Source organism: Leuciscus leuciscus (assembly GCF_965113295.1).
Source record: "Leuciscus leuciscus genome assembly, chromosome: 17".
Taxonomy (NCBI): domain Eukaryota; kingdom Metazoa; phylum Chordata; class Actinopteri; order Cypriniformes; family Leuciscidae; genus Leuciscus; species Leuciscus leuciscus.
In genome coordinates this window covers 36,042,679-36,062,660 of record NC_138741.1, presented here as the reverse complement: position 1 = coordinate 36,062,660, position 19,982 = coordinate 36,042,679, and the positions used below count along the sequence as shown (strand labels likewise).

Sequence of the window (19,982 nt, the reverse complement as noted above, 5' to 3'; positions counted from 1 at the left end):
CTGCCATTATAAGGCTGGGAAGAGCCAGGACATTTTTAGTATAACTCAGATTGTATTCGTCTGAAAGAAGAAAGTCATATACTCCTAGGATGACTTCATGGTGAGTAAATCATGGGCTAATTTTTATTTTGGGGTGAACTATCCCATTAAGACTGTTCATAGGTTTTTTTTTTTTTTTTTTGGTTACATCAAAACGTAGATTAGCCTAATTTGATACAGAAAATTAAAACGGACTGCCCCTGACTAACTGCTAGTGGTCACACTAGAACTTAAGATAATGTCTTAACATAATGGCTATGTTTATACAACTGGTCCTTTTTATACAAGTGTTTTTTCTTATATTTATTCATCACTTATACAGTGCTTCCTCGGACGACGACACCTCATTGGCTGAACTGAGTTCTGCTGGATCCAGCATAGAGGAACACGCTTCACGAAAAGATTTCTCTGCCTCAAAGCCAGATTTCCCGTTTCTCTGGAGGGTCAGCCACCCTTGAAAAAGCAGTGGGTCGACTCGGGTTTTCCAGAAGACCGTGTGCTTTATGATAAGTGGCGAGCCTCCCAGTACAAACAGAGAGAGCAATATCTGCTGTGTGAGTCTCAAAATACACCAATACAGCATTGACACGACACAAACTAGGCCATTAAAGGGATAGTTCACCCCAAAAAATGAAAATTACCCCATGATTTACTCACCCTCAAGTCATCCTAGGTATATGACTATCTTCTTTCAGACGAACACAATCAGAGTTATATAAAAAAATATCCTGGCTAATCCAAGATTTATAATGGCATCATTATAAAAATCATTAAATATCATTTATAATGAATGGGAGCCTAAAATTTTAAGCCCAAAAAAGCGCATCCATCCATTATAGAAGTAATCCATACGACTACGGGGGTTATTAAAGGCTTTCTGAAGCAAAGCCATGCGTATGTGTAAGGAAAATATCTAAGTCAGAGTCCAACGGGGACCAGAGAGAGTCGGAGCCGGCAAAGGGATATCTAGTGGTTTGGACTAGGGATGTTGCGGTGACGGATTTTTTCCACCGGTTAATCGACGTGTAAAAAAACCGGTAATCCCAGTGTCACCGGGGTTGCGTGTCGGGGATTTCGGGTGGCCGAAAATGCGGACGTGCACACGTCTCAATTTACTTTCACTTTAATTAGCGGCAATTCAGTAGCATTTGTTTGAATTAATCATGGGTTAATTTATTTTATTCTTAATAAAAATACACAAAACAATAAGAAACTCGCTTGTATTACACACATCTTTATTGCAAAATGAATAATAACTTAACACACCATGCATAAACTAAACAAAAGCACTTATGAAACACCTTTAAAGTGCATTTATTAACAAAACGAACCACTGCACACATCGTCAAGTATCAAACAAGAAATTATATTTAAAAAATCACTATTCGTTAAATAAAGTGCCTGCCTTTTTCAGCAAAAAAACACACAAAAAAAACAAAACACCGCACAACCATCGAATATGAAACGAACGAACATCAAAAACTTCGTTAAATAAGGTAGCTTACCCGAATAATCACTGACACTTAAGTGAAAAAAAAAAACTAATATAAAAATTTAACTCGCGTTAAGCTGTTAAAAAAAAGAGGTAGGCCTATTAACTGCATACACCGTACAAAAAAATTATAAATAGGCTAAATGAGAAACAATAAACGAAAAACCTTCATTTTAAATTGCAACAGGGAACAAAACGTGATCACACTGCTTGTGGCATACATTCTTACATATTCCTGGCCAGAAAAGCCAACATATTTACCATTTCTGGTTTCAAAAGAGATCTTGTTGGGGTGATTATGTTTCCCATCGTGCTGAACACTCTCTCGGATGCGCAGCTTGTTGCACAAACACAAAGATATTTTTGGCTACTTTTGCCAAAACGGGGAGCCTATTTTGATTTTTTTCCACCACACCAGAGGATCTGTCTCAGCATTAAAGGAGGTTTTGCATTTCGCTTTGAAACCAGATCTTCCGCCATCCTTTGCCAGTTAGCTCGCCTCACTCTCCTCAAATGATAAATGAAATCGGACACCTGCTGCTTTACTGCGGCGCTCGTTCCGCTTACGCTAAATTACGAAGGCACGTAGTCACTAACTGAATTAAGTGCTTTATTGCTATAGGCTAAAACTTCAACACGATGGGGACGGTGCCGGTGGTCAAGTGCTATGACCGGTAGGTGGGTTAAACACTGTGTATCACCGGTAACACCGACTATCGCAACAAGCCTAGTTTGGACCCTTCAGGGGCCGAGGCCTCTCAGATGGAAAGCACTCGTGCCTGCAGTGCTGGCACTTCCAAGTTATAATATCTTACAAAAGTGGACGGCGAAGACCAGCCGGCCGCTGCACAAATGTCTTCAGTTGGTCCAAGCCCATGAAGAGGCCATACCCCTTGTGGAATGAGCCCTGACGCCTATTGGGACATTGCATACCCTTTGAGGCGTAGGCTAAAGAGGTAGCATCCACTATCCATCTTGATAATCTCTGTTTCGTGACTGGAAGCCCTTTGGTCCGGCCGCCGAAGCATACAAAGAGCTGTTCTGACTGTCTGAATGAGGCAGAACACTCCAGATAAAATCTGAGAGCCCTAACAGGGCAGAGTAGACTCAATTCTATATCGTCTTCCAGTGAGGGAAGCACCGATAGCGAAATGACCTGGGCTCTGAACGGGGCTGAGAGCACCTTAGGTACATAACCATGTCTTGGCCTGAGGACGACCTTGGAGTCGTTAGGCCCGAATTTGAGACCAGAAGCGTTCATAGAGAGCGCTTGCAAGTCGCCCACTCGCTTGACCGATGCTAGTGCTAGCAGGAGTGCAGTCTTAAGTGAGAGAGGCTTTAATTCATCCAACTGAAGCGGCTCGAAAGGGGGTCCCTTAAGGGCCCTGAGAACCGTGGATAGGTCCCAGGCAGGTATAGAGGGGGGTCGAGGCGCGTTAAGCCTCCTGGTCCCTTTTACCCCTTTTCCACCAAGGCAGAGCTGGTGCTGGTTCGGAGCCAGAGCCTAGTTTCAAATCGGTTCTTTGTTTTTCCACCGCCAAAGCACCAGCTCCGAACCAGTAAAACTGGTTCTTAAGTAGCACCAAATCATTGCAGGGTCTAGAACGGAGCCAAGAAAGAACCGCTTGCGTCAGAGGCTGGGGGCGGGGTTACCGTGGCCAACAAGGCTGAAGAGAAACTTGTGACCGCCATTTTTAAATAGCAGCTAGTCGAGCTAATAGCAGCTCGATTATAATATCCGTCTATGTAAGTTACGGCGAGCTGCACGAACGCGTTGGATGCCGATTTATTTTCGCAAACCCATGAGCATCCATAGTAACGCAACGTCTATTATTGTTGATGCCTTGTCCGAGATGCATCGGAGCAGCGTGGACCGATCAGAGCTGCGGGAGTGTTTGGAGATCATACGACTCCTTGTGCTTTTTGATCGCTTTCGCAGTGCTTTGATTTCATGTGCTGATCGTTCTGCGAGAAGCCGATACATCTCGAACAAGTCTGGTGTGTTTGTGTTTGGCGCTGCCGCACTAGCGTTGCTGGGCAACATGATACGTATGCAGTGACGTAAGATATAGCTCTGTTGTGGCTCTCTGGCCGGTGGAAACGCAAACCGGTTCTTAGTAAGCTCGTCAGTCGAACCAACTCCGAACTGGCAATAGCTCTAGCTCTGAACCAGCACCCGGTTCTTGTTGGTGGAAAAGGGGTATTTAAGGAAGCGCATGACCAGGTCGGTTCCTTCCCAAGGACTGGCCGGCCACAAAAGCATGGAAGGCTGCTATGGCCGCCACGTATACTTTGAGCGTGGAGGGGGTCCGGCCCGTGTCCATCAGCTCTTGCAGAAAGGAAAGTACTGATGGTACATCACATTAATAAGGGTCAAGGTCCCGAGCTGCACACCAGCCGGAGAACGCTGACCATTTAAGAGCGTAGAGCCGTCCGGTTGACGGCTCTCTAGCCTCGGATAGTGTTTAGGACCTTTTCCGGGAGGTTCCCGGATACCGGTTGAGGGGCCATACATGAAGGGCCCACAAGTCGGGATGAGGGTGCCAAATTGTTCTGTTCGCCTGTGTGAGGAGATCCTGTGATATGACTGTGACTATGGTTGGGAATCGAAAAATCGATTCCAATTCTGGAATCGAATACTTGGTCAGGAATCGGATACTTGTTATAAAATTTAAATTTCGATTCCTCTTATCGATTCCTTTGTGAAACCATTCAAGTGCAAGATGACTTGCTTTTATGTGCTGCATGCATGTGTAACTATATTGGGCAACTGTGCATAGTGACAGCAGCTAATAACACTACTCAAACAACAAAAGACAACAAAATTTTGGGCTCCCATTCACTGCTATTATAAAGCTTGGAAGAGCCAGGATATTGTTTAATATAACTCAGATTGTATTCGTCTGAAAGCAGAATGTCATATACACCTAGGATGACTAGATGGTGAATAAATCATGAGGTTATTATCATTTTTGGGTGAACTAACCCATTAATTCACCGTGACTCGCATGAGTAAAGTTATGTAACTCTTTCTTCAGCACACTTCACACACAGCAAGGCTTCAGCTGGAAAGGTGGTGAGGCTGATTGCGCAGGAGGGGTGGAAGACCAACTCCCCGAAGCCAGAAGAGGTCGAGAGGTTGTGGAAACCAGCTCCTCCAGACAGCATTGAGGCAAATCAGGTTATAATAAAGTGTGTGTCTGAGCAGACCTGGACCGGGCTGGCCGTCAAGAACTTTGGTGACGAGCACGGTCTAGGTAAGAAGAGCTTTCATTTTCCTTCTAAGGAGAGAAAATATACATTTTAGCAACTGTTACAGGGTGGCCACGGGTCCTTAATGGCCCCCGAAATCAAAATGTACGTATTTTTTTTCAGCTTTTATAAATATGTTAGCCTTAAGGTTATGAATAAGCTGGTGTGTTCCAAAAAAATTACAAAATTCGCATTTAGGAGATATAAGCATTCAGAACTTAATTACAATTTATTCACACCTCTACTATTGAATCCAGCGTATCATCAGCGCTCGGATTCGCTGTCAAGTACGACTCGCAGTCTGTGAGGTAAGCTAAACGCTATTGGCTATTTGAAAAGGGGGAGGAGCCATTCAATATGTCCCGCCTTAACTTCCTGTTTCAGTGGAAATCACGTCAACGCATCAAACAAAGCTGCGTGATCTAAGGCACTTCAGTGGGCCTTTAAAAAGTCTTAAATAAAGTTTTCCTAATGAAAGGCCTTAAGTTTTTAAATGTCTTAAATTCAGATCCGGTGGGTATTCAATATTTTTGGTCACATTACCGCAAAAATTTATTCCAGTCTGACGGTTATGTCTGTCAAATAGCCAGTGAAGCATCGAAACACACATCGAGTGATTCTGATTTTATTACATAAACAGCGATTGATAATGGATAGTGTTTTCTACAGAGAGAGACAGAGAGAGACAGAGAGAGAGAGAGACAGAGAGAGACAGAGAGAGAGAGAGAGAGACAGAGAGAGAGAGAGAGAGAGACAGAGAGAGAGAGAGACAGAGAGAGAGAGAGAGAGACAGAGAGAGAGAGAGAGAGAGAGACAGAGAGAGACAGAGAGAGAGAGACAGAGACACAACCAGGTCAGAGACCGCGGCCGGTCATCATTCGGCTTCACAAGTACCTTGTAAAGGAGAAAATCATCCGTGAAGCTCGGGCCAAAAGAGGTCAGTTGAAGTTCCAATCCCATTCCATCTCAGTCTACGAGGATTATCCACCTGAAATTGTGGCGCAACGGAAGGAATATAGAGAGGTGATGTCGGAGTTGTATAAACGCGGACTTAGACCAACGCTTCTATTCCCTGCCAGACTTTTTATCAAACTCAAGGAGGGAGGTAGGATGTACTTTTCTTCGGTTCCAGAAGCAATGCAATACGTTAAGAGTTAAGACATTGCCTTAAACTGGCTGGCTGGTGACCTGTGTGGTTATTTGAAAAGGCTTAGTCCTTGTGTTAAACGGCTTTGAGAACTGTCAATAAGGCATACCTTTTACTTTTATTTTACTTTTTATTTTCTACTGTCTTTATTTTTTTTTTGGCTTCTTATTTGAACAAAAATTACTTATGCATACTCATGATTGATTAATGAATTATACTTATAAATGTGGGTGTTGAGATCACCATCCAATGGTACAAATGTGTCAGTTTGTGCCCTACATAAATCAACTTGTGGTTGTGAGTGGGTGTGGATGTGAGGGTGTGTGTGGGTGTGGGTGTAAATGGAGCAAGGTGCAAAAGAGAGTACACCTAGGCAAGTGTATTTGTATTTTTTTTGATTATTTGTTGTATTTAGGAATAAATGCTTTATGTGTATATGCCTTATCATGGATGCTGGATGTAGGATTAGGTCTACTGTTTTTTGATGGGTTTGGATGATTCGGATGATCTAGATGAGGAGGTTCGGCTCTGTAGTGACATAGGTGCATATACCACTTGCAAGCAGTATGACTTAGAAAATCTTAAACACTTAAGTATGAATAATAACTTTTCGGTGGTCCATATCAATATCAGAAGCCTAACCAAACATTACGATCAATTAGTGTCAATGCTGTCTGCATCAGGTTGTAGCTTTGATGTAATTGCTTGTAGTGAAACCTGGTTAAATGATAGGTCATACTGTGATTCTCTAAACCTTAAGGGCTATAAACTTTACTACAAGAACAGATTAGGTAGAATGGGTGGAGGTGTGTGTCTTTATGTTAAATCAAGATTCCAGGCCAATGTCTGTGACAATTTGGCCTTGGATGATGAACAAATAGATTCATTGTTTGTGGATATAAGTATCAATGCAACTAGTAATCTTATCGTTGGCATTGTGTATCGCCCCCCTGATCTGAATCCTATTACTTTTACTAGTAAATTTGAGGAAACTCTTTTTGATATCAACAGGAAAAATCGAAACTGTATAATCCTCGGGGATTTTAATATTGATATCTCTAGGGATGGATCTATTAAAAATGATTTCATGAACACTCTTCACTCCTCCTCCTTTATACCGACTATTAATAGATATACTAGAGTAACTCACTCATCCAAGTCTATCATTGATAATATTATCACAAACATACAAAACTTGAGGTTGGAGTCAGGTGTGGTTGTGACTGATATATCTGATCACTACCCAATTGTGCTATCTTTAAACCTGGCATCCAAACCTCCACCTAAACGTTGTAAGATAAAGATCAGTGTCCTGAATGATAGAACATTACAACAGCTCCGTAATAATTTGGAGAGCAAGGTTTGGACTAGTGTGTATGAAACCCGTGATCCAGAGACTGCCTATGACAGTCTAATTCACGAATTAACGGAGTCCATTCATAATACTATTCCAGTGAAGACTGTCATATGCAGAAATGATGATCATCACCCTTGGCTTACTAAAGGGATTCTCAATTCTATCAAACATAAAAATAAACTTTATAAGGTTTACAGGAAAAATCCCAATGATGAAAATAAAAGTAAATATTTTAAGTTTAGAAATAAACTCACTCATATTATGAGGAAGAGTAAACAAATGTATTATACCGAACATATAAATGCAGCCCAAGGTGACTCCAAAAGGACCTGGGCTGTGTTGAATAAAGTTCTAAACAGGGGCCAGAAGTCAGCTGTGCTACCCGAATGTTCGAATGACAATTCACTTTCATTAGCTGATAGTTTCAATGATTACTTTGTCTCCTTGGGTGAAGATCTCGCAAAAAAAATCAGACCTCCTAACGGATCCTCTTTTAGACACTATCTCAATGGAAATTATAAACAATCTTTTTTTATGAAACCTACTGATAAAACTGAAATTCATAAAATTATTACAAATTTAAAGAGCTCTCGTACAGGAGGGGTTGATGGAATATGTAGTAAAATTATGATAGCTGTTGCAGATATAATAGCACAGCCACTTACACACTGCATTAACCTATCACTTTTGTATGGTGTAGTGCCAAGTATGACTAAAATTGCCAGAATTATGCCAATTTATAAATCAGGTGACAAAAATAATATGGGCAACTATCGTCCAATTTCTATTTTACCATCTCTGTCTAAGGTATTAGAGAGAGTGGTACACACTAGGTTAAGTCATTATTTGGATAAGCTTCATATTATAGTAGGATCACAGTATGGTTTCAGGAAAGAGAACTCTACCTTTATGGCTGTTTTAGACCTTATCGAAAAAATCAATGATTCTCTAGATCAGGGTGATTGTGGAGTTGGTGTTTTCCTTGACCTATCCAAGGCATTTGACACTATTGATTTTAATATTCTTTTAGAGAAATTACATCACTATGGCGTTAGAGGAGTAGCACTTGACTGGTTTAAAAGTTACCTATATGGTCGTAAACAATATGTGATGATTAATAACCATATATCTCAAAATAAAGAAATTAAATATGGGGTTCCCCAAGGCTCAATATTAGGTCCATTACTATTCAACATATATATAAATGACTTTGTGAATTCCTCTCAAGTATTCCAAAAGGTGATGTTTGCAGACGACACCAATTTGTTCTTCTCACATAAAAATTCAGGTGACTTACAAATTCTTTTAAGTGAAGAACTTCAATCTTTAATCTTTAATCTCCCGGAGGCGCCGCCCCCTTGCTGGCGACTCTGCTACCATTGTGTCAGAACATCTGTGTTTTTTATGTGTTTTTGTTATTCCTCGGAAGTTTTTAATTCTGGATTATTAGCGTGATCGATCCCTGACGACATAATTATGTTTGTATTCAACAATCGTACTGTTGTTTGCCTTCTGTGGCTGTGGACACTGATTGTTTGGAAAGCCGCACAAACAACATCAACATTCCAGGTGATGAGAGAGCCTGGCCCGCCTCTCATAACGTACAGCCGGCATGAGCTTCTTCAACTGCGTGATTCTGTACCAGGATCACTGGATCAAGATGCTGATCTGACAGATATTAAGCCTAGGGCTAAAGGAAGGAAGAGGGGCAGCAGAGGAGGTGTCCGGGTAGGAAATCGCTGCCGGGGATACAAACCTGTTCTACCTTCGGTTATTATGGGGAACGTCCGCTCCCTTGTCAACAAGGCGGATGAGTTGACAGCTTGTATGAAGTTTGACCGTATGTTCCGGCAGACCAGTTTATTCTGTTTTTCCGAGACGTGGCTGTCCGACAGGATACCAGATTCTCATGTGGAGATGGAAGGTTTCGCACTTCATAGGATGGACAGAGATCAGGCAAACACTGGTAAAAAGCAAGGTGGAGGTGTCTGCTTGTACGTGAATGACCGGTGGTGTCATCCTCAACATGTTACGGTAAAAAAGAGAGTTTGTGACTCGAATATTGAGCTTATTGCAGTAAGCTGTCGACCTTACTACTTACCCAGGGAGTTTTCCCATGTCATTGTTATGGTAGTGTATATTCCCCCTTCGGGTAATGGGAAATCTGCCACTGAGACTATTTCGAAAATTGCGCATGAATTACAGCGCCCCTCTCCCGACGCGCTGGTTATCATAAACGGGGACTTTAATCACTGCTCTCTTTCCACTATTTTGCCGTCTTTTAAACAAATGGTGACATGTCCTACGAGGGGGGACAAAACTATTGACTTGTTCTATACGAACGTTAAGGATGGCTATGCTGTTAAATCGCTTCCACCGCTGGGTAAATCGGACCATAACCTGATAATTATGACGTCTAAATACACCCCGGTGATACGGAAACAGCCGATAACGTCAAAGACTGTGCACATCTGGTCAGAGGATGCCTGTGAAACACTAAGAGGGTGCTTTGAATGCACAGACTGGACTGTGTTTTTTGATGGAGACTGTGATCCGGATAGTATTTCTGAAAAAGTGACTTGTTATATTAATTATTGTGTTGAGTCTATAATCCCTTGTAAACTGATCAAGATATTTCCCAATAACAAACCGTGGGTGACCAGAGAAGTTAAGGCAGCTATAAATAAAAAGAAATCTGCTTTTTATAGTGGTGACAAAGAAAGAATTAAAAATGCTCAAAGAGAGTTAAAAGTCATTATTAGACAGAGCAAAATTAAGTATAAGGAAAAGGTTGAAGGAAACATGTCCTGTAACACAAGAGGGCTATGGAATGGTATGAAGTCTATTACTGGATATGGGACCAGTAGACCCAGTTTATGTAATTTGGGTCTACAGGCAAATGATGCCAATACTTTTTTTGCAAGGTTTGATGAACTAGATTTTTCATCACTTCATGATAATGTTATTTCAAACCTTAGGCAAAGCAGCTCTGAGGACTGTAGTCCTGCTATTATTCTTAACGCTGAAGAGGTTCGCCAGCAGCTAAGGCGTACTAAACCAAATAAGGCTGCAGGCCCTGATGGTGTTCATCCTCGTACCCTAAAAGTGTGTGCTGACCAGCTGTGCTCTGTCCTTTAGTCATTATTTTCTTTGTCTCTGTCTTCCGCTAAAATCCCGGTTATGTGGAAAACATCATGTCTTGTCCCTATGCCCAAAAAAGCTAGGGTGGCTAACAATCTTTCTAATTTGAGACCTATAGCTATGACTTCGCATATTATGAAGTGTTTTGAGAGGGTTGTACTAGATCATCTGACAAGGCAGGTGTCTGCATTTCAGGATCCTTTGCAATTTGCTTATAGGAAGGGTGTGGGGGTAGATGATGCACTACTATATATGTTACAAAATATTTACAGTCATCTTGAAATTACTGCCAGTTCCGTTAGGATCATGTTTTTTGACTTTTCGAGTGCTTTTAATACTATACAGCCACACATTTTAGCTAGTAAACTAATTGATTTTAAATTACATAACACAACCATTTCTTGGATTTTAGATTACCTGTTAGCACGACCACAGTTTGTTAGGATCGGTAACAAATATTCTGATACTATTCTAACTAACACAGGAGCACCTCAGGGTACAGTTTTATCCCCATTTTTGTTTTCACTTTATACTGCTGACTATAGGCATAGTCAATCATCTTGCTGGGTACAAAAATTCTCTGATGACACTGCTTTAGTGGGTCTACTTAATCAGGATGATGATCTTGCCTATAGAAGGGAGGTGCAGTCTTTTTACAACTGGTGTGAGACAAATTTTTTGAAATTGAACGTAGGGAAAACTAAGGAACTTGTGATTGATTTTAGAAAGAAAAAAGAGAAGGTCCTTCCGGTTACAATTAATGGTCAGGTGATTGAAATTGTGAAGTCATATAAATATTTAGGTGTCTATGTGGATGACAAACTAAACTGGAAAGAGAATACTAATGTTTTAATGAAGAAGGCTCAGTCGAGACTTTTCTTTTTGAGAAAACTCAGATCATTCAACATAAGCACAAAGTTCTTAAATGTCTTTTATCAAGGGATTTTAGCCAGTGTTCTTTTCTATGCTGTACTTGTCTGGGGGGGCAGTATATCTGCTGAGGACAAAAATAGGATAAATAAGCTAATCAAGAGAGCAGGTTCAGTTATTGGTCTTAATCCAGATGTTTTAGAGATTACTGTTGAGAAGAGGATTAGTTCCAAATTAAAAATGGTCCTGCTTTTTGAAGGCCATCCACTGCACAATTTGTTTAAAGGTCTCAGAAGCTCTTTTAGTGAGCGACTGATAATGCCACGGTGCTCTAGTGAGCGCATGAGAAGGTCTTTTGTTCCAGCAGCGGTCAGACTTTTTAACCAACATTGCTGATTGTTGAGTATTATTCTTGTCTCTTAAAGTGTTGTTTTTAGTATTTGTTGATTGTGAAAATGAATCTCTCAAATTGTGTCTCGTAATCAGCGCTTAGGCTAGTAGTCGTCTATTAATCCAGAATTATGTACTTGTCTGTTAGTTGTGTATCGTGTCTGATGGCTGTATGGTTGGTAGCAAATTAGTTTCCCTACTGGGATTAATAAAGTTTTTCAATTCAAACTACAAAAAATTGCTGTCTGGTTCAAGTGCAATAAATTATCTCTTAATATTAAAAAAACAAATTATATAGTGTTCCAATCAAATATAAGGGCATCAGCCACAAAACAGTTTTGCCTCAAAGTAAATGATGAGGAGATACTACCAGTTACCTCCACAAAGTTTTTGGGGGTTTACATTGATAAATGTCTAAATTTTAAATGCCACATTGATCACTTGACGCAGAAGCTCTCAAAATATGTTGGTCTGTTCTTTAGAATACGGCACTATCTTACATTACCTGCTCTTCTCACCCTGTACAAAACTCTGTTTGAACCTCACATTACCTACTGCAATGTAATTTGGTGTAATACTTATCCGAGTCACTTAAATAAATTAATAAGTCTACAAAAGAAGATAATACGAGCCATGTCGTGGTCTCTGTACAACACTCCCACAAGACCCCTCTTTCACTGTTTTGGTCTCCTCCGGCTTACTGAGTTGAATATATACCACAATGCGTGCATTATGCACCAAGTGGTTAATGTGACAAATAGCAGGCTATCTCAGCTCATTCCAATTAGTAGTCCGCTTCACGCTCATGCCACTAGGAATAAATACCTGATCACTGGTAAAAATAGAAGACTCAAACGTGCAAGTTTGAGCATTACAAGTAGAGGTCCAAAGATTTGGAATGAGCTAGATGGCAAGCTGAAGGTGTTGAACTCTGTATTCATCTTTAAGAAATTATTAAAAAAGGAATTGTTACGCTTGTATCTATACCGTATTCAGTAGCCTACCCAGATCATAGTAGATTCTAAAAGCATTGTCCTGATTTACTTTTTTGTGTTTTATGTTGTATTGTGCATTTTGGTATGATATCACTGTTGTGTGATTGGTGTTAAATTTTTTTTTTTTTTTTTTCTGTTTGTTCAGTTTAAGTATTTGTTTTTAATGTATTATGTCAATATGTCCTCAGGCTCCCTATTATAAGCTTGGATAGCTTCTTTGGGAGACCTGTCTCACACATGAATATATGTGCTATCTGATTTGTGCCATTTGTCCTGATATTATGTGTGGGGTGAACTAATAAATGAAATGAACTAATAAATGAAATGAGAGCGAGAGAGACAGAGAGAGAGACAGAGAGAGAGAGAGAGAGAGAGAGAGACAGAGAGAGAGAGAGAGAGAGAGAGACAGAGAGAGAGAGAGACAGAGAGAGAGAGAGAGACAGAGAGAGAGAGAGAGAGACAGAGAGAGAGAGAGAGACAGAGAGAGAGAGAGAGAGACAGAGAGAGAGACGAGAGAGAGAGAGAGAGAGAGACAGAGAGAGAGACAGAGAGAGAGAGAGAGACAGAGAGACAGAGAGAGAGAGAGAGAGACAGAGAGAGAGACAGAGAGAGAGAGAGAGACAGAGAGAGAGAGAGAGACAGAGAGAGAGAGAGAGAGAGACAGAGAGAGAGAGAGAGACAGAGAGAGAGAGAGAGAGACAGAGAGAGAGAGAGAGACAGAGAGAGAGAGAGAGAGAGAGAGAGCGAGAGAGACAGAGAGCGAGAGAGACTTTAGTGGAGAAATCAAAACAAATGAGCGTAACGACACGCATAAAGAAACTCACAGAAGAAATGTCCTGAGGTAAAAATTCTAAATGTTGAGTTTTTTTTATTTATAACAAATGATATAGTTAACATAATGGGACAAGGGATTTTAATTCAATTAACAAGTAAGTAGTTATTATTAAATTACTTGCATTTTAGACACAATATTGAATATTTTTGTTCTGTTTTACCGAAGATCAGAGCAGAACTATTGCGTATCTCCAAGCAGTAGCGCTGTCCTCTTACTAAACGATTCAGCGTTTTGAAGGAATGATTTGACTCACTCAGTAAGTTCTTATTTGTATATTATTTTAAAAAAAAATATTAATCTCATAGCATTATTTATTGCAGTTGTAATTTTGCAGTATACAGTATTTTGTTTAATTGGTAACAGCTCTATAGTGCATATTGAATTCATTTATCAAATGTAAGAATTTGACATGAAAGATACATTTAAAGGGGTCATATAATGGTAGGGCTGCACGATGTGTCGTTTAAGCATCGATATCGCGATGTACGAATCCACGATAGTCACATCGCAGGATGTGCGATGTAGGCTGTCGTAGTTGATCCGTGATTGATTCATTAACCGTACGGGCCAGCTGCTCCCCGGCCCTTGACGCATGTGATTCGCGGATTAATTGCACAGCTTAACCATCATAGAGTGAAAGTTTATCATTTGCATGTGTTTTTAAGTCCTGTCAGTTTAACCGGACGCATATAAGAACGAGCAGAGAGAGAGAGCGAGAGAGCCCCGGCCGTGCGCGCGCTCACCTTCACCGTCTTCAAACAACACGAGCGCTGTCTTGCTCTCTCTCCCTCGCGCATAAGGGACTGTTCGTTTTTTATTTAAGGGGCCACCGGAGGAGTTTTGAGATCTGTTGTCAAAAAATACATGACCCTCCCTTCGCCAGCAATACATTTTTCTATGACCCTCCAAAATGATTGTGAAAAAAGGCATGACCCTCCCCGATAATTTATTGATTATCCTACTTCTTGTTTGCGCTTGGCAAAGATGTTCATATAGCCATTGTTTTTTTTTAAACCATAAACTCTTGCTTTCTCATCTTACTAGGGCTGTAACGATAGACCAAACCAACGATTCGGTTCGTATCACGATTTTTTATTTTAGATTTGAAAACAATCATGTTTTCGGTGCTGATGCGGTGTGACTCGTTCAACATGTGAGTGGGTGGCGCTGCCAACAAGCATCTAAAGCTGTCACAAAGAACCGGCAAAAGTAATGATTTTAATATGTCAAATATGGAGACATTTTAATTGTTTATTAATAAACAAGTGTTTTCTGTGTCGACTGCAAAGATGAAGTTGACGATGCGTCGCGATCTTCTCAGAACGCGCCAGAGAGAAATGCACATTTCATAAGCAGAAAGCAGTCTGTTTTCCTTCGTTTTGAATTGTTCTGTTTAAAAGTAGACATTTCAAGCTTTCTATATATTTCTCAGGTCTGTGAGGCAAGTAGCCTACCTTACGCTGAGTTTCGGTTCATTTATGAGACAAGAGTCCAGTTCACTCGCCCGCGCCTCCGTGTCATGATTATCTATTTTCTACTATATTTACTTCTTATTTATTAAATCCAGATGAAACATTGATTAAAATTAAGATTCAATTAATAAAAAAACGAAATTCACTTTAAAGAAAGGCTTTGTGCTTTCTGTTTGAGGTCTCTGTGAAAGTCGCTTTCAGAGCAGTCATGTCCGTAATGGAGAACTGAGCCCGTAACATTTTTTTTTTTTTTTTTTACACACATAAATGCGAACACGAAAAATTAAATAAAAATAATATTTTATGTTCTGTGGAGGCCGATCTTTATTCATCCGGTGGGTATATATCTTTTGGTTTGCACAGTGTAATTTATAGCCTAGAATTACTAAAAAATATTTTGCCATTTAAAAGTTAAAGATTGTTTGTGTCACGTCACATGTGTATTTCCCTCATATTAAATATAAAACGCATGTGTAGACTGATATTTTTCTAATGTCTTGACTCCTTTCAGACGTTTCAAAATATTGGTATTAAATGCATTTTCTGAGAATTTATATTTCAAGTTTTGACTGCAAATGTCACGTCCATAACACTGGAATCGCCCAATTTTAACGAATTTACTAGTTTAACTAGTTTTTATGGTGTATGTCTACGTATTTTATTATGTTAACTTAAATTGCTTTAAACAGGTTATCGAAGCCCTCGCCCCGCGGCAAATATCCAGATACTTACATAATTGTGATGAATTTAATCCTTTGCAAGTTGTCATTTTGCAGTGTAAGATTACCGTTAACACCTTTAAATATTACATAAATGTATTATGTATTTTTTATTAAACTTAGTGAGTATATAAATCAGCATCAAATCAGCATCAAAGAGTAATTCTTGAAAAAATCTGCACAGTAATTTGATAAAATCTAAACATGTTAATAAAAACAAATTACTATTAGTAGGCTACTCTTATAAAATTCAATCAGGCAATCATACATTTCACAATTTTATATTTATATACAGTATGAATGTCAAGAATTCAGAAGTGTAGGCTATATACACTCACCTAAAGGATTATTAGGAACACCATACTAATACTGTGTTTGACCCCCTTTCGCCTTCAGAACTGCCTTAATTCTACGTGGCATTGATTCAACAAGGTGCTGAAAGTATTCTTTAGAAATGTTGGCCCATATTGATAGGATAGCATCTTGCAGTTGATGGAGATTTGTGGGATGCACATCCAGGGCACGAAGCTCCCGTTCCACCACATCCCAAAGATGCTCTATTGAGTTGAGATCTGGTGACTGTGGGGGCCATTTTAGTACAGTGAACTCATTGTCATGTTCAAGAAACCAATTTGAAATGATTCGAGCTTTGTGACATGGTGCATTATCCTGCTGGAAGTAGCCATCAGAGGATGGGTACATGGTGGTCATAAAGGGATGGACAATGGTCAGAAACAATGCTCAGGTAGGCCGTGGCATTTAAACGATGCCCAATTGGCACTAAGGGGCCTAAAGTGTGCCAAGAAAACATCCCCCACACCATTACACCACCACCACCAGCCTGCACAGTGGTAACAAGGCATGATGGATCCATGTTCTCATTCTGTTTACGCCAAATTCTGACTCTACCATCTGAATGTCTCAACAGAAATCGAGACTCATCAGACCAGGCAACATTTTTCCAGTCTTCAACTGTCCAATTTTGGTGAGCTCGTGCAAATTGTGGCCTCTTTTTCCTATTTGTAGTGGAGATGAGTGGTACCCGGTGGGGTCTTCTGCTGTTGTAGCCCTTCCGCCTCAAGGTTGTGCGTGTTGTGGCTTCACAAATGCTTTGCTGCATACCTCGGTTGTAACGAGTGGTTATTTCAGTCAAAGTTGCTCTTCTATCAGCTTGAATCAGTCGGCCCATTCTCCTCTGACCTCTAGCATCAACAAGGCATTTTCGCCCACAGGACTGCCGCATACTGGATGTTTTTCCCTTTTCACACCATTCTCTGTAAACCCTAGAAATGGTTGTGCGTGAAAATCCCAGTAACTGAGCAGATTGTGAAATACTCAGACCGGCCCGTCTGGCACCAACAACCATGCCACGCTCAAAATTGCTTAAATCACCTTTCTTTCCCATTCTGACATTCAGTTTGGAGTTCAGGAGATTGTCTTGACCAGGACCACACCCCTAAATGCATTGAATCAACTGCCATGTGATTGGTTGATTAGATCATTGCATTAATGAGAAATTGAACAGGTGTTCCTAATAATCCTTTAGGTGAGTGTATTAATATAGGCTACAATTAAATTATTGTGCAGGCTAGGTATAAAAAATATGTGCCTTTAAAAATCTTTCAGTGCACAAAACCATGATAATATGAAACGCTTCAAAACAGAGCGCACAAAGCGCGTATATGTGCATCGCGGGTGCAGAATGATGTGCTCAAAGCAACATGGAGTCACAGTGTGCAGCGCTGCACAGCAGCACAAGTGCGCATTTAAAAGTTCACTGCACAAAGCGAAGAATGTCGAGCGCGGAAATCCTAGAGTACGTTATATCTGTCCAACAGTTTATTGATCATTTGTTTCTTCACAGTTTTAAATTAGTTATTGTGAGTTTGATGCCGATTTATAGTCCCTGTGATATGTGTGATCTAACAGGCACACGCGAGTCGGTTAACAACAGCAACAAACGTAAAATACAAATACACAAAATAAAGTTATTTTATGCAAATCCAAATTGGAGAGAGTTTTACCGTGCATCCTGCTGTAACCGGACGAGGCGCGCGCGCTGTTTGAATACTGAATGGAGAATGATTGACAGCGCAGAGGGAAAACGAGTTTCCGTAAACTTTAATTTAATGATGTAAATAGACTTCTGTACCTCACATTAAGCTATGGAATGGCTTCAGATGACTTTGTGAAATTATAATCAGACCCTCTCTGACCCAAGTCACCCAAACTGACATGAAGAAAGCGCGAGGCGCCGAAAAGCTCGCTGTTTGCATCCCTGTTTAAAGCTTTGCCGGGTAAACATTTCTTTGGCATTCTGTTCTGACATGATGCACTTTTTCTAAGCGTGAACTGAAGTGCGCGCGCACTGTCAAACAGCGCCAAACTGGATTTTTGTTGGGTCAGACCCATCTGATATTGAAGGGGGGCTGATAACGCGAGATCAACATGGAGCTAAATGAAAAAAAAATAGCACCAAACAAGCCACTTTGAAATGTTGCTGTTTTCATGAATATAAAAGTTGGGTGACCCTCCCCTAAAAAGTTGGATGACCCTCCCCTCAACAAAAAATAAAAAGACATGACCCTCCCCTATTTTCCTCCGGTGGCCCCTTCCATAAATACCGAACGGTCCCTAATTAATCAAAATCAATTGACACGAAGTCGCACAACAACAACAACAACAACAAAAAACTATCCAGTGATGAAATGTTTTCTGTGTTGGCAAATCTTGTGCGATATCCTAAACTGCTGAGATAAAGACAGCGCGTGCCGTAGACTACACGTCCGATTCGCGAACTAATGATTCCTTTGAACCGATTCAATTTAATGAATGGTTTAAACAACTGACCTGTCCAACACTGAACTCACGAGACGTCTGAATTGGTGTATTAAAAAATCTGTAACACTTTACAATAATGTTCTATTTATTAAACTATTTAACTACATTAGTTAACATTTACTATTAGTAAACTGCACTTCCACAACATTGTTAATTTCAACATTTAGGCTATAGCCTACATTATTGAAATCAAAAGTTGTACAGTATTTGTTAACATAGTTAATGCACTGTGAAGTAACATTACCAAACAATGAACAGCTGTATTTTTATAAACTAAGATAAACAAATATTAATAAATACAGTAACAAAAGTATTGCTCATGGTAAGTTCATGTTAGTTATTAGATACATTAACTAATGTTAACAATTCAAACCATATCCTAAAGTTACAAACAAATAATTTACTCTAATTTAAATAATACTCTGATGTTTAAATCATTTAAAATGAGAATGTAAGTGTGCTTACCCCATTTTTGTTTATAAGAAAAAAATAGATTAGATTTCATATCGCAATATATATCGCAGAAAAATTAAATATCGCAATGTCATTTTTTCCCAATATCGTGCAGCCCTATGGTACATGCACTTTTGTAAGTTGATTGCACTGAAATGTGTGTTGGCAGTGCCTGTACACAACCATCATAAAATGATAAAAATCCATCCAGTGTTTTTTTTTTTATCTTCTTATGTTTTCCCGTCTCATATCAAGCCGTTCGACCATGTGACGTCACACGGTTTATTAACCTTTATATTAATCTTTGCAAATCGCTAGCACGCTTCACGATGAATGCAGCTGTTTACACTCAGGGTACATTACGGCATGTTTTTTATGTACGACGTTCTCTATATAATTCATAATCCCACGTTTATAATGAACAACGCGTTATTGGTTATTGTGTTATTGTGTTACGGTGTACACACAGAACAGAGGGATGGGGTGAGCAAAGCTCATTATCATTTAAAGACACATGCACTTAAACGGCGTGCTGAAAACAGAGCTGTTTTTGACCAGGTAAAATTAGTGTTTTCTTACAATACTAATGAGAATTTTTAATTAAAGTATATTACAAACTTTTAATTTAGACCCTAAAGAATCATATTAGCTTGTACAAAAATGGCATTATATGACCCCTTTAATAAAGTAAAAAACAATGTCAAAAATATAAAAAATATGCAGATTTAAGTATACAAAAACGTATAGATCGCTGATGAAAATATTTCTTCGGAATAAACTGTTTACACAACCAAAAATCTTGGTGATACGATGCTTTACTGGGATCTTTTTATAAATCGGATATTGTCTGCTTATATGAAAAGTTCACTGTATATACGTATGTAATTATGTGTATTTCCATCACAGGTTTGGTTTTAAGTTTCATTAAAAGGTCTTAAAGTCTTGAATTGAACTAGTTTATATCTGTAAACACCCTGTG

At 39.7% G+C, this 19,982-nt stretch overlaps 2 protein-coding genes across 2 annotated transcripts in view; one reads left to right on the top strand and one right to left on the bottom strand.

The window, feature by feature from the left end:
• Positions 1 to 19,982, bottom strand: part of LOC309479461 (uncharacterized protein) — a 227,363-nt gene that overhangs the window by 51,152 nt on the left and 156,229 nt on the right. The window lies entirely within an intron of this gene.
• The window catches only part of LOC309478984 (uncharacterized protein), a gene marked incomplete at its 5' end in the record, with an annotated part of 33,202 nt that overhangs the window by 4,796 nt on the left and 8,424 nt on the right, over positions 1 to 19,982 (top strand). Inside the window, 2 exons of the mRNA XM_082142829.1 lie at positions 401 to 593; positions 4,570 to 4,788. Coding sequence (XP_081998955.1) covers positions 401 to 593; positions 4,570 to 4,788 — 412 coding nt within the window. The remainder of the gene's footprint in view (positions 1 to 400; positions 594 to 4,569; positions 4,789 to 19,982) is intronic.